This window comes from Pseudopodoces humilis, chromosome 11 (genome assembly GCF_049639895.1).
Source record: "Pseudopodoces humilis isolate 2021_Gansu_Grassland_sample_001 chromosome 11, ASM4963989v1, whole genome shotgun sequence".
NCBI classification, from domain to species: domain Eukaryota; kingdom Metazoa; phylum Chordata; class Aves; order Passeriformes; family Paridae; genus Pseudopodoces; species Pseudopodoces humilis.
The window spans coordinates 17,151,494-17,174,295 of record NC_142210.1 but is presented as its reverse complement, the minus strand read 5'-3'; the positions used below and the strand labels follow the sequence as shown (position 1 = coordinate 17,174,295).

Below are 22,802 nucleotides of genomic sequence, written 5' to 3'. Positions count from 1 at the left end.
GCAAAGATATGTAGTAAAAGTTTTGTTTAATTTCTTGCCCTCTAAATATGTTCCTCCCAGCCCATTGTGGAGAACATGGAAAATTAATTTGAATTAAAAAAAAACAAGTACAGCAGCTTGGCATTTATCCATTCCATACACCATGAATATCTGATTGTAGCAGCACTTTTCAGGATCAATATGAAAATACTATTGCAACTGCTGTGCAGAGCTGAAGGGTGACAGTCAGCGTGACACATTCCAATATGTTTCCAAGAGAATCACAGAGTGTCATTATCAGCAACTTCTTACCTGACAAGATTGCAAATTGCCTGTGGAGCTGCTCTATTATATCCACTGCTACCAGCGGCCGTATCTCCTGCTGCATGATTTCATCTGTGCAAGGGAAAACAGAAATCTTCAGTGAGTTCATATAGCCTCAATGACAATTTTTTCCTCCTTTATCAACCCAGCAAAACAAAGATGACACTCAAAGAAAAAGGGCCTAGCTGGACTATTGCCCGAGCTATTATATGACTGTTGTGGTAAAGATTATGATACTTACAGAGTCTCCTCTTCAGATTGTTAACTTTATCTTTTGCCTTGTGATTTCCGAGAGAGCTTTCCATAAACCAGCTCCAGTAGGTTTGCCAGAGTTTGCCACGGGTTTGCTCAAGCTGACAGCCTGCTCCTCAGCACTTCAGGTTCCATATTAAGTCACTGCCTTTGGCCTCCCACTGCAGCAGTTTTTCAATATTTGAAACAGTGAAGTCTATGCCTCGTATATGGCCCTGTTCCACCCTGAACTCCCAGATCTCTGCTGGAGGACTTTGTGTAACCAGCCAATCCACAACAGTTTCCTTTCCTAATGCTTTTTCCGCTACAAGTAAATACATAGTAAAAGGAGGAAGTAAGAGGATGTGAGACTTTCTTCTCATGAAAACAAAGCCTGTATTTTGAAGTAAACACTAAAAAGTTAAAAAGTAACTTGGCAAGTAGCTGGGCAAAAATTACTTCAACTTTTGTGTGTGATCTATGGAGTGAAAAGCAATTATAGTCTCACATGGAGCTAATTTGATCTCTTTTTGTAACAGGTGCACCCAGTTATTTTCCCCACTCTTCGCACCAGTCTAAAGCAGCAACATTTACTGAGAAACATCTGCCAACTCAACTGGCAGGATCAAGGTTTATGCTATAACAACACCTATTTGAACTACTCCTTTGGCCACTGTACAGAACAACAACCAATCCTGATGTTGTACAGATCACCTCTAAGTGCCCAGACAACAGGTGGAAGGAAGGTGGCTGGGTCTAGATAGACCACAGACCTGAGCCAGGGCAGGCAGTTGCCCCATTTAAGCACCAAGATCTTAACTGATGTGAATTCAACACAAGCACTGAAATACTTTTGTGCACCTGGTTTTAAATCAACAGTCTAGAAGGAGAGAGAGGGGTCAGAGAGGTTAGAGATTACCTTCTTTCTCCTGCATCCTAGTCTACTGCCCAAAATACCTTCTCTGTCTTGCTTTCAGACATCCACTCTGATCCTTTACAGAACTAGGGATTCTAGGTTTTAAATGACACAATGTCATTTGAAAAGTTCTGTGTTCATTTTCAAACACTTTACTAATGCCTTGAGACAAAGCAGCTGAAGAGCTTGTGTCACAGCAGGTGACACACAATGTGAAAAGAAGTTGCACAGATTTTGGCTGATGCACAAAAAAGGCAATCATTCCAAAGAACTAGGGGGGGGAGAAGGGGAGGAGTCAAGAAGGATGATTCTGGAAATTCTCCTTTTTGAACTTAGTAGGAGAAAATGCAAACTCGAATGAGTGATGTTTTTGAGGTGGGACCTTCTTTTCCATCTTGTTTCTGAGGCTCACTATCAGCTCTCTGATTCTTGACATTGTAGGTGGCAAAAGCAACGAGGAATCACTAAGGGGCTTGGTGTTATACATTCCCAAAGCAAACAAAAGAAACCCATTAAGTTTTCCTCTTTTACTCTGCAATTTCTTCCATGCATATCCAGAATGGGACCTGGGAAGGAAACTACAGAGCAAATAAAGGAAAGCAAACTAAAATCTTTTTGAATATACAAGGTTATTTTTTAGATAGTAGAGAATACTATAAGCCTGATTTCTCTCTAGCTGCTGAAGAACAGCTTGTTGATAGCCCTGTTTGGAGTCAGATAAATACTATACTCAAGGAACCAGCAGCAAAATGGTCCTGTAATCTATGAACACAGTTCTCAGCAGGTACTGAGAAATCCCCAGATTATCGGTCCAAAGGTTCTACGACCCCTGAGAAAGTACACTGGATGTATCTCGGAATCACCATAATAGTAACAGATTTGCCCTTTTCATAAAAGGTGTTGGCAGCAAGATGAAGGCAGAAGAGAGAAAAACTGGTGACTGTAGCTGATGGTAACAAAAAAACAATCAACATGGGAAATATGAGAACGGAAAATCAAATTAATAATTAAAACAAAGCTTGGATTCTCAGAACTGAGGAACTTCAGGGTATCATCCATTGAAGGAAAAACTGTTGATTTCAGTATCCAGAAGGTGCAAAGTTATTGTGACATCTGTGTCACACAGATGGTTAGGTACACTCAGGTTTGACCAGGAACAAGATTATGACAAACAGCTGCAAAAATAGGGAAAAGATTTCTACAATGGATGACAGAATCACAAGGAGGTTCGACAGAAACGGAAAGTTAACTAGAAAAGGAGCCACCACTTCTGACCTCTCAGAGACTTGCCTAGCCCTCCAGGGTAACAAACCTGCCAGTACTTCAGTTTGTGTTTGATGTTTGCCAATGTGAAGACATCATTAATATCAACCAGTCTTGAGCAAAACAGAAATTCCACCACCCACCCAACCCCTATTTAGCTTTATTAGCTTGCTCTAAACATAGCTTGGTTTCTGGTTTCTAAATACCCTTTTTATTTCAAAATATTTTTGCGATGTAAGGATAAGATGAAGCAAAAGAAACAAGAACTGCAGAGTGCGAATTAGTTCTCATCAAGTCCCCTGCCTGGGCAAGACAAACCACATGGGATTTGCTGTGAAACCCACACTCAAGAGGAGATGTTCAGATGATGAGAAAGGTGATACAAAACACATTCGGTGACTAGGAATCACACATTCAATAAGTCAGTACAGTTCACACACTGACATGCTGGGAAAAGAAATTGTAGCAGAAGAAACTAGCAGGAGACTGAGAAAATCTGAGAAAACAAGGGAAGGTGCCTCACGAGCCCAAACAGCAAATCAGATCATGTGGCTATGACATGTCAGCATCTGTAGCCAACAGCACTCAAGGTCCCATTTGCCCATTTTTATCTTCCTCTAGGACAGTGCTTAAAGGTAGTTACTCCCCAACATGGAAGAATTTGTAACGCCATCACAGCACAGAACTCGCAGTAGAAGTCCCAGTCCTTGGAAACGTAATTACCTGGGGCTGCTGGAGGAAGCTTTCAATCTTTGACTACAAGAAAAGCTTGAAAAAAATCTTATAAGCAAACCAAAAGACACAAGTCTGGGTTTGTTTCAAAGCTATGACATTTGCCTAACATCACTGAGTGTTCATCATTTATGTCTTTCACTACCTTTATGTCAGGAAGCTCTGAAGCCTCTCTGGTGTGTACTGCAAGCCAGAAGGCAGCAGAAGTGTTATTCACCCTCCTGGACACAAGCAAGGTACCATTTTTCTGTGGGACTGATATTCCAGCTGAGAAACCCCTTCTTCAGGGTAACATGAGCTGGTATTGAGCTGACAGCTACAGGTTCATAGACACTTCAGAAAAACTTACTGATGATAGGCACATTTTAACACTACACGGAGTCAAGGGGAATGTTTCAGGAAGCTGAAAAGCTTCAGGAACTGAACAATTATCTTATTTCATTGCACCCCTTGGTACAGAGGAGATCAGACAACTCCTGGTCTCTTCAGAGCAGTCCCATTCTCTGATAAAATCTGTATAGGCATGCAACTCAAGATCTTATCAAAACATACACCAGCCAAGTGTCTGGAACATATTTATTTTGGGAAACTTGACTCAGACATTTCCCACCTTCTGTGTGATTGCTCTTGGGGTCTTCTTTTTTTTTAAAGAGGCAGTTATTCATAGACTCTAAAATTTGAAAAAGAAAAATTTAATTGTTTGGTGTTACATGAAACAATGCCAATCCCCTACACAGGTCATCAAAGACGAACATTTACATATACCATGCAGTTCATCATTACTTGAATTAATTGAATTTGTCAGGACAATTTAAATATGAATACGGATGTGATAAAAGAGGAAGAAAAATAAAAGAAACAAGTCAGTTCATCTGCTCTTTGTTCTCCTCTTAAACTGCTATAAATTCAATTCTTAGCAGAGGCCAGTTTCAATGCAGAAGAATTAGGCCTTACAGTTTTGCTTCCCAATGTTTTCTACCAAGGGGAAGAAAAAGAAAAGCAATTACTATAGCCATCTGTCTCGCATAGCTTCTCCTCTTTCTAGCTCTCTAGGGATGCTTACTGCAACTGCGCTATCTGATCCTCAAGGGGAAAGCCATTCAGTTATGCTTCATAATTCCTCATTCTAAAATGAAACCTGCTTGGGCTTGCACACACACACACACACGCTCGCTTATTCTGTGTCTCACCCAGCTGTATGTGCTCCCACAGCAGGTCTGGAGGATCTACACCAACAGCAGATGATTAAAGGCAATAAAGAATATCCTCTTGTTCTTTCTTCTCTGAGCAGACACAAACTAGTTTACATGCTAATGGCAACCAATTGTTTCCAACAGTGCTGGAAAGGTGACCTGCTGGAGTGAGGGACTGGACTACAGCAAGCAGATTGACACAGCAGTGCCTGTTGCTCCACCAAGGACAACTAAAGGCCACCAACCACTACAGGACACTGGGGTGTCTTTGTTTTTAGGTGGCTGAAGGCTACAACTGCCTGGCCTTCTGCTGACTGCAGGAGAGGATGGCTTCAATCCCCTATCTGAAGTCACTACTCTTGAAATAATGGGTTACAAATTTCCAGAGCAAAGTTCATCTCTTCTTAATGACAGCCTAATATGTAATTCACAGGGAAAGAAGACAGCTGGGAGTGAAAGATAATATTTTCTAGAATAGTGGAATACATCAGCCTACTTCTACTTTGTACAAGCTCTATCAAAAGTTACGCTCAAAGTTTTCATAATTGTTTGGAGAAAAATCAGATTGCTGATGTGATGGAAAAGGGTCAGACAGGGTTAAGCATGAGGTCAGATATTTCTTGGCCTGATATTTCGTTTGAAGAACTTACAAGGATAACCTCACATTATATGTTTTTATGCTCCTTAAAAAGTACCAAAAGGCAAATCCAGAGTTTGAAAGTTGCAGAATTCCTACAGTTCAGAACTTCTCCCAGGTCCAGAGTCTGCTTTGCTTGCCACCAACAGCAGCAAAGTCTAGCAGAGCTAAGATTAGATTTCAAGAGTTAGACAAACTAAGGAACAAATTTGCATGTTTCACTGATAAGGTTTAAGCAGGCTAAAAGATTTGAAAATATTCTCTCCCACCAGAATTCCCAGTTCAAGCCCTTAAGCAAAACATTTCCCTTTCTGAAGATGAAAAAGAAATTCAAGGTTATTACATGAGAGAAAGAATCTCTTGGATTCCTTTTTTTCATTTCTATTTATTTTTCTTCCTCACCACTTGTGCCCCTTGTTTACTTTCTGAAAAGGTTTGTTTATTCTCTCAGCCCAGGCAGACAAACAGCAAGGTCAGTTACTGATACAAGCTGCTGTGCTACAGATTGTTCTAAAGAGGAACTAAAAATCCGCTATAAACAGAAAGGAAATCCCATTCTTGCTCTTATTCTTCTTCACACACCTGCCACCTCTTTTTTGCTAACCCATGTTGAGTCAACTGAAAACTAAGCCAGGAATAAAGTTATTGTAAATAAGGTGAAGCAATTGTTTCCTCAGTGAAATTTCCTTTGATCTGGGTTAGCTCTCTGCAAAGCTGCTTGAAGGGTACCAGTGCTGGTAATGCATAGGAGGGGTGAGGGGTGGCAAAGCCAGGACTACCATTTCCAGGAGAGAATCAGACTTAGGTCAGCTGAGAGCAAAAGTCAAAATGAAGCATAGGTGACTGATATCAACTTTTCTCTCAGATCAATTTTTCACCAAGCATGGCTGTAAAATCTACACAAAGTATTTGTTTAAATGCAGTTTCTCTTCTCATTAAAGCCAAGTTTCATAGCACAGTTTGGTAACCATCTTCCAAAGATGAAGATTCTTCTAAAATATTTAAGTAACTCATGTTCATGTTTGGAGGTATCTGTTTAAGTTGGTGGATTTTTAGTTGAAACAGCAACCCAGTTCTGTGTGCACTAAGGTAGTAGAAATCTGGGGAAGCAAGGTTAGGAGCAAGACTCTGTCTTGAGTGATGCACTGGCAACATGTTCCAATCCCTTGAAGGGGGGACAGATTGAGGTCATGGTGTGGAAGGAATTGCCTTGCAAAATTTCCCAAACAGTCTCCATGAAAGGTTAAAAATGCGCCTTTCTCTGAAGAGCTCATAAACCTCTGAGTCCCAGTGTCTACCTGGCCAGAAGCTGAACTGGTGCCTGATGTGATTTTCTATCATGCAGCAGATCTGCTCGGAAGTTTTCTTCTGTCATTACACTGAGTTGTGATTAATATTTACAAGGCATTATCTGCAACTTAATGATGGAGGTACAGCTTTACCTGAGCCTGGCTCTGCAGGCACATATTTCTGCTGATTATAAGTCTTTCAGGGAAGGCTGCTCAAATTATTTGGATCACTAAATTTTTCAATTAATCTCATTTACTGAATTTGAAGCTAATTTTAACATAAAATTACAAGAGTGGAGAGGTCACAGATAGAAAAGACCAGTTTAGAGGCTGTGTTTTCCTGTTCTCCAGGGGCAGTTACAGACTTTAATAAGTTGTTTTTACAGACAGGCACAGTACATATTAGGAGTCTATTGTGGTTGACTTACAAGGGGAAGAAAGTAGAGCTGCTCATATAAAAAACTGAAATCTTGCCCTCCCAAATGGAAATGCACCTTCTAGGCATTATGTCAGCTTTCTAAGCCCATGTCAAAATATTTTGGAATACACTCCCTTGGATGAAGAAACAGATTTTGCTGCTTTTTCCATTTAACCACTTCTTCAAAAACAGTCTTTGTATGTTCTTGTTTGATGGAGATTTTTTTGTTTGTTTTTAAAGAAGTCTTAAAAATGATTGGTAAATAAAAAAAAAAATCTTTCTTCTGCATAGATAAACTGTCATTTTGATTTACCATTGGTACATTCTGCAAAAATACATTGTGTGTACAAAATCATACTTATAGTCACACTTCAAGTATTTCACTGAATACCTGCTGTCAGAATGCACCATACATTTATGCACACATCTAGGAATTCTCCATTAATAATCCCCATAGAAGCTAAATTCACAAACTAATATAAAATTCTCAAAGCACTGTTCACTGTTCAATTCAGGTGACTTCATATCCCAGCCTATTATGAAGATACTTCTTACTATACTGCTGTAATATTTTAAGAGCTAGATAAGAAATTATTAACAAATCTTCACTCTACATTATGAATTATCCATAATCAGAAAAGATCTAAAGAAACACACCATACCACATCATTTTCTCAGCAAGATATTGCTTGATTTCACAGACCACCCCCTGAGGGAAGATGCTATATCCCACTAACCACAAAACTGAAACTTCCCTAATAAAAGGCATTAAAGGCAAAAGTCTAATCTCAGCATTCAAGAAATAATTCCAGATTTATAACAGCATGGGACAGCCTCTTGCCTAGTGCCCCTGGAGTAAAAACTTCTTGATAGTTTCTGATTTTTGCCAGAGAAAAGTTAATTCATCTTCTTCCCAAAATCTGTCCTTCACAACAATGCTGGATTGCTAGAATGCAAATTCCTGCTCAGAGAATAGAACAAAAGAACATTTCCATAATGTCATGTTAAAGACCATCATAAATAATAAAACCCACATGTGGTAAACTGCAAAGCTAAAATATGTTCATTATAATGCCTGGACACTGAGCTAATCAAGAGATACAGCAGACTGTACAGCAGACTTCATTTCTTTCTCCAGAGCTTGCCAGCAGACAGTTTCATAGCTGAAACTGTATCTTAGAAAACTTCTAGCCACTGGCTCTGACCTGAATTATTGCATCCAGCAAAATAATTTTAGAGCCTATTCACACAATTTCTGAGCTCAGGAGCTGAAGGACTGGTTGCTTGTTCACTGCTGAACAGAGGCCAGTTAGCTCAAAAATATTTCCCTGGTTACTGTCACTGGAGACAGTGAGCCACATCAGGCACCACTGCTGCCAGCAGCGCTCGGTGTATCTCCGGGACTGCTCACAGCCAACCTCTGCCCAAGAGAGCTCCCAGCCACCCTCCTGCAGCCTTCTCCAAGCTGTCAGCAGCAGCTCAGCTCAGATGCCCACTAGAAAAAGCAACAGACACCGCAGAGAGCGATGCGTCCCCCTTGAGCCCCTTGAGCCACTCACGAGCCCGTGCCCCTCCTGCTGAGGCAGCCTGGCTTCTCCGCAGTCCCGCTGTGGCCATCGGTTCAGCGAGGCAGAGGGGAGGGATGGAGAGAGGCAGCACTCTGTGGAAGCAATCCTAGATCCAACCAACAGTGCACCAAAGAGCTGACGCTCTCCTGCAGGAGTCTGCACAAATTGCTTAGTAACAGCTTCAAGACAAACCACAGCAGAGAGTTCTGCCTCGCACCGTGCCCAGGCTTTAACCCTGCCCGAGGTGCAGCTGCCTCTTCCCGCCTGGACAGCTCTCCACTCAGGCCCCTCCAAAGGGCACTGTGGAGGCATTCACGGCTTGGCACAAACAATAAAGGTACAGCCCAGCAAGCAACAAAACAGATTCACTTGCTCAGACTAAGGCATGGAAAGGGCTTTCATTAAAATAACTTCAAATAGTAGGGTACTCAGGGCCAAGGGAAACCAGCAGTGCTGCAGTGAATAGCTGTCTCGGAGTATCCTGAAGGCACACCCACTCATCAGAACATAGTGTTGTTATTTAAAGACAAAGGAGAAGACAGCACGAGACCTATGAATTTGGTAGGAAACATGACCTCAGGTTTTGAACAGGGGAGTAATCACTTTTACATATTTAGTTCAATGAATACTTCAGGACACAAGTTTTCAATGCATGAAGGAAGTACACTTGTGGCTTAATGAAGGTAACATCACATCTATAGCAGTCTGAAGCAATACTGGGAAGCAACACTAACTAATGTTAATTCATAAAATTTACTGTCCCTTTACTGCCACAGCCCCCAGCAGCTCAGTAGCTTTAGATACAAGTCATTCTTTACCCAGGCTACAGTAGCTGTCCCCTAGGATGTGGGATGCAATGGTAATATCTTGTTTTTTCTGTGTCTTCAGGCTCCAAAAAGAGTAGTGCCATTCATTTTATAGATAGGGAAATTGAGGCACAGGGAGAGGAATCCAGGTCATCAGTCAGTTTTCCCCAGCTGTAAATTGAGGAGCAGACCAAAGTTGTTTGTACAGACAAACCACTGGACAGTGGATGTCTTAAGGATAATACACCCACTATTTCCATCCGTCTCTCAGCAGCTAACCAAAAACTATGACAATGCTTGTAGTATAGCATGAGAAAACTAACAGGATGATCTATGTAGTTAGAAATAAATGCCAGATCTAAGCAGTGCATCACCATGCTCGGTACAAGATACACCTGACAGCTTATGACACCTGTAGCTTTACAGAGAGACACTACTTGGTGGATAAAGATACATCGGAAGAGTGGCAAGATGCATGGATTTCACACTGCGCTTCCTTTCCCAGCCTCCCCTGCACTGCCTGCCAAACAAGTGAATTCACCAGCTGCAGTGGGTGTGTAATGTTACTCTCTGCTGCCTGTACCAGTATAAACATGCCCACGTGTAACCAATGTACAAAATCTGTCTCCCATTCCAGACACATTTTGCTCTCCTGGGAGAGCAGACAGCCCAGAGCCCTGTTACCCACCGAGCCCAGCTCAGCCCCGGAGAGCCGAGACAGCAGCACAGCCTGTGCACAGCTGGCTCCCCAGCCAGATGTGGGGTAGCGCGCTGCCCTCTCCCGGCACCGTCCGGCACCTTCCTGCCGGGATTGGCTCCCTGGAGCTCAGAGGGACAAGTTCCAAAGCCTTACGGACAGGTGTTACATCGATCCCAGCGGCTGATAAATGTGCTAGGTGGTTACAGTCTAAGGAGCACTTTAACCCTGTGTGTAGAGATGTTGCAGAAGTTGCAGATCCATCCAGCCACGCAGTTAGAAGATTAAACGATACTTTGCAAGTGAATGTAAATTACTAAACTAATGTGGATTTAGAATATAAGGAGAGGAATGAACTCACCATGAAAGTGGCAGCAAGAAATTCCTCTCAGGACACTACATTCTTCCTTGGGCAGTACTTTATGTTTCATAAGCTAAATTTACACATCAGATGTTTTTCATTTGGGTAATTAGAACAGGTAATTTCAGTATGCATCGGCAAAATGTCTTTGCCAAGCGGAAAAGGCTGTGCTCAGTTGTGCCTCTCTCAGCAGAACAGTATTTTGTGCTATCCAAATATTGTCCCACCAGCATACAACCCATAGAACTGGGAAATAATGATATTTCAGTTTTTGTTACTGGGAAGCAACTTTACTACCCATTTAAGTTCACTTAAGTTCACTTAATTTTAAGTTCACTTCAAAAAAGTGAACCTGTATTCAAGGACATGACCCTCTCAGTTTCATTGAAATAACTTGCACCATGTCAGCATCTGTCTCCACATGTTCATGTGTTCATACCTGCAGGTGTGGGCCTCCAAAGGCATGACAAGGAATGGCTCATACCCAGGTGCTTCTAACTCAGAGATCATCTTCCCAGATTCTTCCACTGCAGGACCAGAGAGAACCACTAGGTTCATTGTGTTTGACTTGTTGAACACACAAGATGTTCATGGAAATTGGATTAAACCAGCATTTTAGAAAGCTCTTTAATCTTATGTTAAAGATGCCAGGCAACTGCAAATCCACTGTTTCCGCTAGAGATGGCCTAACAAAGAAACTGGCTTGTGTTTCACAGCTCCCACTTTGACTTACAGGCCTTTGATTCTTATTGTGGTTTTGACTTGAAAATTTAAGTTGACCCCAATTTCATCCATTCACTGACATATGTCACTTTTTGAGTCTAGTGGTAAAGTCAAGGGGGAATGGAACACAGTATCCCTTTACCCCTTCCCATTTCACCTCATCTTTCCCCAATGCTAGCAAATGATGACCTTACTAATTAACAGTATCCCAATTTAAAAATCAGATCTTCACTCCTGTAGACCTGTTCAGAGGCACCCCCAGAAGCATACTGGTTCAAGGTAGTGACTCAGGAGTTTAGACAAGTAGCCTAAACTGAGCAATCCCCAGTTTAATGATTCATAGGCACAGGTTCTGAATATAAACAAGGCATTGACTCTGTGCAAAAAAAATAAAATTTAAAAAAAAAAAAATGCTGGGATATTCCAGCTTAGAAAAAGGTGGGAAAAAAAACGTTTGGTCAATAATTCTTGTCAGTCATAAAAGCTTAGAGGATTTTTCTTCCCCTTGAAAACTGGAATCAACTAATAGGATCAGAAATTTGTGCAACGAGACACTTGGCATAGTCCAAATATTCATATATAGCTGGGCTGCTTCAACCAAGCATTTATTTATTATTCCTTTATCCTTGGTCCTGAGTATTTCTAGTAGACAATGTGCAGGTGGTGAAGAAAGAAAGTACATGTCTTAGAAAACTCACTGGCCAGACTAATCCACCGCAAGATTCAAATAATAAAGCAGCAGTATAATTTGTATAAAAAAATCAATACATTAGCACAGCAGAATTGGGTCTTTAAGTGGGGCTTGAAGAAGCAGAACTGGCTGAATTTGGAGAATAAGTTCTGTGGGCATAACCAGAGTGAGAGCTCTGCACAGGCACTCTCCAATCTCCCAGCATACTTAGCACCATTCTCCCCTGAAATCTTCTCCCCAGGCAGTTTACACTACAATTAGATAATAAAAAAAAAAACCAACAAACTGCACCATTATATTGTGGTAATAAGTCCCACAAGTTAACAAAACATTGCCAATTATAGCAATCTGTCTATCCATGTTTAATGCCTTCCCATTTCACTAAATTGTTTCTTGTTCTGGTATCATGGGAGAAAGGGAAAAACATAAATACCCACAAGGTCTCTGCTATAACTTGCCCTCTGAGGATTTTTTCTCTTGATCTTTGCAGTACTACATCTCTCTCAGAATTCTTTTAAATTAAAATCAAGCTGTGCTTTCCCTATTTTTCTTACAATTGTCTGGACTTTTTGCTTAGGTAAACTGGGTTTTAGTATTTCTCAACCACAGCAGAGCACACTGCATATGAATGGGAACAGGTGAAAAGAAACCCAAGCATCTAAAACAATCATCTTTTCTCAGAAAAACCTCTGTGGAAAACAGAATATTTTATTTCAGCTATTTAATATGCAATGAGAGCCAGCTGAAAAAAGTTATCCCAGGTCCCCTAGGTAGCATTTTTTATTAAAGAGAAGAAGAAATACTGAATTCAAATAAAACCAGAACAATTTTGAGCAATGCACAAGGAGGCTCTATGACCGAGTCTCAAGGGATTTAGAAATACCTTCCACTTATACTTCAGATTTTGGTCTTCACATGAAATAGTCACTTTCTCCAGTAACCAGCACCTTTGTGGAAAAGTCAGTCATTTGAAAAAGGAGAGTATTTCTCATTTATTTTACTACTAAAGGTGGAGAAGCTCCAAAAAGGCCAACAAATTTCAGCCCAAATTAATTTCAGATAGGATTTCCTTCCAGAGATAGCACTAGAATTCCTTAACCACTCCAGCACTTCAGCCCCTTTTTCTCCCTGAACATACGGATTTGAAGAATTGGTTTTCAACTCCAGCAGTAAGAGAGACACATCAGTAAGACTGAGAACAAGTTCCCATGATTGCTGGACAGACAAAACTGCAGCATTCCTCTCTCCTACAGAGGAGAAAAGCAGAAACACTGCCAGCACAACAGACAGGTCCCCATCCTACTGGCAAGAAGCCTCTTGCCTGGTTTTGCAGTAATAGCAAAATCCTGAAAAGCCTCAATAATAAACTGCATACTCCTTAGTGTCTGCAGATTCACTACCCTGATTTAAGCAGCCACCAGCCTTGAGTGCAGATGAAAAACACACATTTATTCCCTTAAAGATATAAAATCTGCTGCAGCCCCAAGCTCCACAGCATGCAGAGACATAGTCATAGCCAGCACAGGATCATTCATCCATGTAAAACCGCCGTAGGTGTATGATCTCATTGAAGGACTTGAGCATCACAAGAAGACAGGCTAATTAGGATCATCTGGGGACAAAGGGGCTGGTTTGGCAAGAGGTTTCCTCAAGCATTAAAGATGTTCACCAGCAGCTGAGTGACAGAAATTGTCAGGTCCATGCAGAAAAAACACGTGAGCCATTGTCCAAGAGTGATGTATTTCATGGCAAGAGGCTATGCTTTGCTTTCAGCCTCAGTATCTGTTTGGTGAGGAGCTGAGAGCACTCCAGCAATGATCAGCCCTGGACTGGAGTCCCTGCCACATCTCTGCCTGGCTTTCTGGGGGCTCCTTCCCTTTGGTTCTCATAGCTGTGCTATAACCAGCACCTTGGAGCTGCAGCTCCCAGAGTCTCAAGGTCACATAGTGGTATTCAAAATAGCACCACTTGTACACCAGAGCCCAGAGGGCCCTTCAGTGCCTGTAGGCAGCTCATATAGCCTGTTGCAAGGAGCCAGTCTTCTGTATCTTCTCATTATGATATCTAATACACAAGATAAAATTGCCACAGAATATTCAAAGGGCTCCACAGGCATGGTCTGTATGTGTGTCTTGGGGATGGACAAGGTGAAAATTGCTCCGTATTTTGGAGTGCTTGAAGTAAATTTGCTTGAGTAAACATCAGCCAATTGGACCTTAGCAACACTCCAGCTTGACCCTTAAACTGCAGAAAGGGTATCTCCTCCTAAAGTGATGGTAAGTCAGAACATGCCACAGGGATCCTGCACTGCCACTATGTTCAGAGAAAGTCAGCCTGAGAAAAAGGCAGTCAATGAGTCTTTGCTTGTAGGACTGGGTGGGGCAGACAGAATCCAAGTTCTCTGGGACAGATAATGTTCCTGCCTATGTGTTTATGCAGCACAGACAACTAAGGAAAACTGGTCTAATCATCAAAGTAGTAATATGAAGTTATAACTCCATCATCAGGATCCACTTTTTATGGAGGCAGATAATTCCCACTCCTGTTTTACAGACAAGAAAACACAGGCCAAAAACACCCCCACAATGAACACAAGGTCAGAGTCAGTTCAGAGCAGGAGAAAACAACTCAGGCAGTGTTGTCAAGAAATCCTGTGCCACATTGCCACTCCTCAGCTCCCTTCTAACACTGTCACCATACACAGAGCTGCCCTGGTGTGTTTTCACAACTCACACAAGCTCCAATACCCACAGTTGAAGGCACCTTGTCCTCAGCAACAACTGAACTTCTGCCCCTCCGGCAGCTTCACTGGCAGAATTTAACACTAAAGCGGTGAAGATGTTTTCTGCCTCGCAAAATGACAAGAGGCTCAGGCTGATCTGACATGCTCTCTGTTCTCTAGCAAAAAATTATTTTCCAAGGGATTTCCACCCATAATACTATGCCAGGTAGTCTCTCAACATGAGAGGCAGAGAAGGTGTTTCCCTGGGAACAGTAACCATGGCAAAGTCCTTACCAGTCTCTTCCCCTCTCTACTACAGGAAGAAAAAGAACAGCAGATGCCTGAGCTCTGCCTCCATCAGGTCCACAGGCCCACAAAGCCATAAGCAACCCGATCAAACATTCAGGAAGGAACTTCAATGAATTCCACTGTCTTTTACTGGACACCAGACATTTCTGCCCTGCTACACTGAACTCGGAATGCCTCAGTACAAAGAGTGCCACTGGAAACATCAGTGTTACTGAAAGGTCAGCCAAATACAACAATGCATAGGTAGGCACTGAGCCCAAAGATCAGCATGGATGGATCACCCACAGAAGCAGAGGTACAATGGACTGGCTTTGCAGTTTTCAAACCCTGACATTGTGTGTTAGAGCCCTATTAAAAAAAGCATCTGCAAACCCCAGTTTGTGAGCAGTGGCTGCAGCTGATACCCTGCTTCTGGTCCACCTCTTTTTCTACAGAATATTCTCGATTTACCAGATCAAATGCAACTCTCTTTGCTGAAGAGATAATTGAATCATAATAAACAATTTATCTTCCAAGTATTATCATATTGCATGCTTTTGGCAATCTTCATCATGTACTAGTGAACATGTTATAAATTTCTAGATTTGAGGTTTACTAAGTATTTATTCAAGTTAACAGGGTAAATGAAAGGGGGCTCTTTAAAAAATCTTCCTCTCAATGACATAGAGAAAAAGTGTTCTATGATTCAGCAATCTTGATATATGAAATGACAGTCAACAGCCTAGATTTCAACTGCATCACTCCTCTTCAGAGTTAACATGCAGTTAGCACAAATTGCTAGGCACCAGTACCTTATACTAGCAACCCCCCTGAGAGTGGAATACTGCCCTGTACCTGAGCTGACACACAGAGCACAAGAAGCTCCATTGTGCAACTTTCTAAATACAGTCAAACCAAAATCTTTACAGAAAGGAAGATATTGACCTTCCACACATTAATTTAGAAGCACAGGGTGACAGGCTCAGCTGGGTCATGACACCCACTGCTCCAGCTCTTTACATTTATTTTTAAAAAGTATTTTCCATGCACAGACACCTACTCCTGACTTATACAGAAAACTCAGTGTCTAACACCTGAATGGAATAAATATTTATTCAGAATGAGTCTAGCATTCATTTTAACCTCCTTTAGGTCAAATCACTGCAAATATCCCAGAAATGTAGCCAAGTCAAATGCTGCAGTCACACCTGAGTTAATACCCAAATCCAGCCATTTGTCTTTAATTATCACTGACTCCTCAGAGAAAGCATTAAGAATATAATCTCTTTTTTGCAAATTGCCTGGGGATGAAATGCAATTACCACTACAAGATGTTATTTTGTTTAAAGATGCTGCACATACCTTTCTTTGCCATGCGCTCCAGTCTAATGCATCCTCCTATAAAATCATGATAAGATTTCATTTCTCCTTCTGTTATCCGGACAGCAGTGAAAGGCAGATTCCTGGGTACCTGTTGTCCACATTTCCGACACCGAGAAGCCATTGCCCCAGCTCAGGAGACTCCTGTCAGGAATCTGCTCCCTGTTTGCTGGAATCCAGCCTGATTCTTCAGCCGTCAGTCCAGCCTGGTGACTTTATCCCACTTAGTTCATTCAAGGTCACCCTCGCCAGCAGGATGTTCACCATTGCAATTGGCTAAGACTTTTACAGGCTTACTGACTGTGTTTGTTTCTCCCTCCTTGCTTTCAATATCAGTTTACTTTAATCTCTCATTCAGAATGAAAGCTGTGAACCTCAGCACAGCCCATGCCCTGAATGGCTTCCTTATCATTAATTTAAAGCTGTCTTATAAGCAACAATGAAGAGAGAAGATCCCAGAAGCACATTGCAAGATCACAGAATTACTCTTAATAAGCATGCCAGATATGTTTGCAAAATTTTTTTCTTTGAGAAAAGGTTTCTCTTCGTGATTTTTGGTCCCTTTCAGGCTTATGATTTTATGATTCTTCATCTCTGAGAATGGATTTTTTTATTTCTGCATTTCAGCTTGGACGGTGCAAGGAGACTGCTCTGCAGAGCTGCTCAACCAATTACTCACACGTCTGGCAGTGGCACTGGGAGGCTGCAACTGTACAGAAAAGCCCTCTGCTGCTGTGCACAGTCCCTGCTCATAAGATCTGATAATCGAAATGAACAGAGTAGCAAATGGAGGACAAGGGAAATATTGCTGGCAGACATGTTCTGCTAGCTGTGCAACCCCCCAACTAATTTTTTTTAAACAAAGAAGTTGGATCCATTAGTTAGACACCAAAACCAGATATTTGAAACATACATTTAGAAATCCCACTCTGAAGGGGCTGGATATTTAAGCTGACTTTTTTTCCCATTTAACAATTACTATAACACAAACCACTGGTTAGAGAGCCGTATGAAGAAACTAGTTATTGGGAAACTGAGTGCAGAGAGCATTCAATTCTGATACAGTGAATTAAAAAGGACCTTTCCCTAGGATCGGCAGGGGACTGCCCAGGAGATGCATAACAGGCACAAGGCCAGCACTGGTGACAGTGCAAAGAATGCAATGAGAACACAATGAATCAGGGCTGAGTTGCCAGCCAGAGCTCAAGTGCAGTGACCTGAGCACAGTATGAGTTTCCTGCAAGGATTTTACACACAGACTGAGAACCTTTGCCTTCCTCTGCCTCAGTCACTAACACCTGTTGGCACTTTACCTAGTGCCAGAACATACAGAGTTCAGCTCGTGGCCTGCTCAGATCACAGCTGATCCCTGGACATGGAGTGGGAAAGCAGAAGGCTAATTAATCTAAATTAGTGAATGACCTAGAGAGGACAAAGATGCTCAGGAGCAAAAAGCCTCCTATGGTACCATAACTAAAATGCTGAATAACTGGCTGGACTGCTCTGAATGCCTGTAAACTGAAATATACAGAAATCAACTCACCCACCCCTATTTCTTTCCCATTCCACGAACTTGCAACTTCTCCTCTGCCAGCTCTGCTGCCTCAGCCACACAGGGAGAGAGGTTTAAGCTTCCTAACCCCGCACACACAAACTGGCCATATAGTCAAACAGCTACCAGACTTGAGAACTGAGTCTCAGAACCTCTTCTTTTGATGAAATGATGCTATAAAGGACATTTCCACTCTTAAAGGTAAAAGTTTTTACTACCCTCACCTCCAAATTTGCTATGTGGCATGAAGTTGCTCGCTCTCCTGTTCTTTGTCTTTGTCAAAATCCTGCCTGCAAAGTGAGAACATTGAAGTACTGAGCAGTTGAATAACCTGATTCATTAGCATTTGTAAAATATTTATTAGAGATTCCATAGAGAAATCTCTAGGTGACAGCAATATTTTACAGATAGGGGGAGCAGTGGTACAGAAGGCAGAAATACTTTGTAGAAAACTTTCATGATGGGATAAGAAAACTAGAAACACAACCCTGCAGTTTTATCTTTAAACATTTCCTCCCTCATTTCTTTGATTACAGGGGCTCAAGGTGTCCTTCCTTACACGGACAAACGTGATATATCTTGGCAAACAAACTTTTCTGACAATATGTTCATGTCTGACACACAGAGGTGAACAATGAGGGAGAATCCAGCATTTGTGGAAATACATTTCTGTCTGCCACCCTTCCTTGTGAACACTGTTTCCCATGGGTACCCACATGGATTTGCAACAGGAGAATCTGTGACATGCTGTATTCCAAGGGGGAGACTTGATGCTGGAAATGGATGCAAGAAAAAATCTGCTCCATGTGTGAGCTTTGGATGCACAGGTAGCCAAACAGCACACAAAAGGGAAATGATCTAAAATAACTTCCCAGTCTTTCCCTAGGAAAGCCTGATCTATTACAATGCTAAATACAAACCTTTGCTGACTGGGGTAGCACTGCCATCACCCAGCTCCAGACAGAAAAATAAGCTGACTGCAGCTGCTACACATTTAGCAACAAGGCACATAAAGGTCACCTCAGGGACTGAGTTCTGTGATGCAAGGGCTGGGATGGATGGACAGAAGGATCTGCTTGCTCTACTGTAAGTTTCATTGCATTCCTATTCACAAGCTGGGCTAGCTTCTCCTGACACATATGGAAAACAGGACATAAGAGCACTGAGACCTACCTTGTTTCCTACCACACAAATTACCTCTTCTGCATTGGTTTGGCTGTATCTGCACAGGAGCTGCAGAGAGCTGCCTTGCAGAAATTCTTTTACGTAACATGTTACCAAACGCACACACAGTGTGGATGATGGAGAATTCACAAATTTCCTCCATTAGCTGAAAGGTACCTTTTTGAAAGCAAGTTACTGCTCTTTGCGTGCAGAAGGTTGTAGTGCAGGAAACAGGTACAGAAAATGGTAAGCATGCTTCCCTGGGTCTTCTCCATAATCATTCAGAATGGAAGTGTATTACCTTCCTGCTGCTTCAAACAACCATAGCAAAATGTTTGGAAAATCTAAGGAGGAGGATATTTCCTGGTAATGGATTGCCAGCATTGCCTAGAAACATAATCTGGGTTGGTCTGTCAATGAATAAGCAAGTAAATAAATGTAAGAAAGTGTCATCAGAAATTAAAAATTAAAAAAAGCCACACAAAAAAAAATAAAGAAAGAAAAAAACCCCACCCCACAACCCATGACCCAGATATCCTCAGATGCCATTATCCAAGACAGCCTGCAGAACTGCACTGGTTCCTAGTTTCAGTAGAAATACCAGTTTGCCTTGGAATTGATGCTTGCTGGAAAGTGCTTGCTGCCATGACTGTGTGGCCAGAGGAGGGCAACAAATTTAAAGTCAGCTGTTAAATCTGTTTAAGTCACATGCCTCTTCTCATGAAACAAGATGCTTGTGCTGTGATGGTTGGTATCACTGTTAAGCATGAAACATGGAACAAACATGTTGGATCTCAATGATGCTGAGCCCAAGGGACATAATTTCTTGTGAAGAATCAAGATTTGAGTTTAGGAACAGCATTTATGTGTCAGAGGAAGGAAGACGAGAAATCTGCTTCTGCTGCAAGTGCAAATGAGGCAGCTAGAAAACACTGTAAAACACTTGTTGTTTGCAACTTACCCCACAGAGTCATTAAAGCAATTGAGGGGAAACAGGCATCACTTTTCCATCAGAGCCTTGTAAGAACCACTAAGAAAGTTTAGTGTAGAAGAGACTGAAAAAATTACTGCTCTTATCCACCAACTTTTTAGAAATGTCAAAACATAAAAACCCAACAGCAAAGGTATCTTATTTATTCATGAAGACCAGAAGCTCCCCCCATCAATGTATGTAGTATTCCACAAATCTAAGAAATAAGTAATCTAAATCCTATGCCACTATAAATACACACAGAAGCTAAGAAAATAATCTATATTTCTTCCCTGAAACCCCAGCTTCACATTTTCTTATTTCATGATGTTTTATCTGATGTTTGAACTAATCTTTGATAGCTATGCTGAAACAAATTTTCATTTTGCATATACCTCAATAGTCTTCCTTCTGCCTTCCCATTTTCCAGATCATGAATCTGATAAGCCATGAGGCATTTCAGTAGTTTGACACAAAGCTTTCTTTTTAGAGCACTCTTGGTGCAATGGTAACATCCATCCCAGTGTTCAGCTAGAAAACAGAAACTAGTATTTTTATTAACTTTCATTTATTTTCTTCCAACTAATAAAAAGCAGACCAGGACTTCTTCTCCCTCCTTTTTTTAATAAAGGACTACATCCCAGACATTGTTTTAAACCCCAAGGAGTTAAAGGAACAAGCAGAGGAAAAAACATCACTGTTCTTGAAATTCCTTGTAGTGTACAGCACTGTTGCAATTACAACAGGCAGTCCTGCACTAGAAGGCACTAATTCCAGTGCCATATGGCTTCAGAATCTCATTACACTGATCTGCTTAAAGTGATTTCTTAACGGGCAAGCAAAACATTTTTGGTCACCTTCAGCAGAGGGAAACAACAATTCTGCCACTGTTGACGCACACAGTCTCCCACGCAAACTGCCAAAAGCAGGAGTGAATAGTGAAGATCAAAGGACAACCTTAGCCAAAGAACTTCTGTTGTCATCTCAAAGCTGTGAAGACATCAAAGTTTTTCAAGGACCATTACCATAATTTTAAAAAAATTAAAAATCCAAAACAAATAAACAAAAATGCAGACAAAAAAGAAACCCCCAATCCAGTGACATCACTGCTGGATTAGATAAGATTCTCAGGAGATCAGGAGATGAGCAGAATCTTCACAGGCCAAGCAGTGGACATGAATTGTTGCTGCACCTGCAGGGTTTATTTTACCTGACTCTCCTGACCTCTGCAACTAAGAGCAGATCATCAAGAGCAGAAGGCATTTCAGTCCTGCTAGGCCTCTGCTTGGCAAGATAAACAAACAGACCCCAGAGTTACCAAAGTGTAACTGGCACAAGGGCAAAGAGTAGCTAGATCCAGGGTTTAGGCTTGGATGCCATTATTCCAGTCTTGATCATGAAAATTCTTACAGACCTAAGTGAGACCAAGAGCCTTTCAGAGGAATCTACCCAAAACATAAATGGCTCTTGGCTTAAAATCACGGGAATAAACTAAGAGACAAGTAAATGCAAAAGAAATACATGAGAGAGACACTGGGTAACGCAGAGGAGGTTGTGATGTATAAAACCAGGCATGTCAGAACCCCATTCTCCAGCTCCTAAACCGTATCACTAGCGCAGCACCAGTGCATGGGCACAGTCTTTGTGTCATGGCCCTCCAGCAGCCCCATGGGAGCTGGAAAGGACAGACTCTGGACATTAAGAAGGGAACTTATTTTCTCCTCTCTGCTCTGCCACAGATACACTGAGTCACCTCCAGGAGATGGTAACCCTGATCCTTGCTGTCATTCAGAGCACTGCACTGGATTCACTGCTCTATTCCTCTTTCTTTTCCCCTTCACCTTTTTCTCCCTGCCAGGAACCTCTGGAGCACGCCTAGTGCAGAACAGCTGCTGGATCCATGCAGCCAAGACCACCAGGACAGCTTCCTTCCCTGAGGAGCAGCAGTGCACATTCCCTGATGGAAACAGCATTTTTTTGTTGCTTGCAATTCATAACTTGAAACACATAAAGGAGAACCAGAAAGACACAGGGATAAAAATAGCATCTGTGAGCATCATAAGGGCTGTTGATACTCCAGGCTTTTGGACACATGCCAAATGTTAGCTGAACAGGAAGAAAGAGCTTCTCACATTACAAAGTACAGTAAAGGCCTTTCCAATGTTTTCTTGCCATCTCTCAAGCACTCAACATCAGTTACCACAAGGGGTAGGAGATTGGGCCTTAGGGACTATTGATTTTTCCCTCTTCGCCTGTCTGTGCACTGAGGTTCACTCAGTCACTTTGTGCAGTCCACAAGGAAAGAGCTTTTGTAGAGCTTTCCTAGACACTGCTTTGTCTGACTGGGCTCTCAGCTGGCAGATACACATCAAACACAGCCCTTTAACATCCCCAGGGCAGGGCTTGTGTTCATCTAGGGAACTGAGGATAAAATCAGTCAAAGAGGAGTTTTTTCCCTCTGCTCTGGTTATTGTGAAGTAGACCTTTTTTTTTCCCCAGGCCAGGACTGCTGTCAGAAACCAGAGGTCTATCCTGAAGGACCTGCCCACACAGGCATTTCTCTGTGCTGAGCACCAGCAAATGAGAGGATGGAACACTCTCCTTTGTGTGCATCCACAAGTGCAAGCATACAGGGCAGCTGTATGCTTGCAGACACGTATATCCAGGTAATAGGAATTTGTCCTGCTCAGTGCATTATCCTGCAGAGCTGTTCCTTCCTCATGTCCAACCCACAGCCTGTAACATTCCCACCCCAGTTTACCCACCCCAGCTTTGTCTCTAAGCCACTAGCTGTAGCAGATTAAAGGCTCTAGAAAGACACAAACTATGGGGTGATTTCCCAAGTCACACCAAAACCTGGTGCGAAGCAGGAAAATAAAGGTATGGTTAACCTGCTAG

General features: G+C 41.9%; 1 protein-coding gene across 7 annotated transcripts in view; it reads right to left on the bottom strand.

Moving 5' to 3' along the window:
* Positions 1-22,802, bottom strand: part of MCF2L2 (MCF.2 cell line derived transforming sequence-like 2) — a 155,867-nt gene that overhangs the window by 118,611 nt on the left and 14,454 nt on the right. For 4 of the 7 annotated variants that reach the window (XM_005525054.3, XM_088061071.1, XM_088061069.1 and 1 more), the window contains exons 1-2: positions 16,201-16,342; positions 292-375 (exon numbers count right to left, since the gene is read on the bottom strand). In XM_005525054.3, coding sequence (XP_005525111.2) covers positions 292-375; positions 16,201-16,342 — 226 coding nt within the window. Of the gene's footprint in view, positions 1-291; positions 376-544; positions 756-16,200; positions 16,343-22,802 lie in introns of those variants that run through there. The other 3 variants (XM_088061066.1, XM_088061067.1, XM_088061068.1) reach the window with 2 other exon arrangements.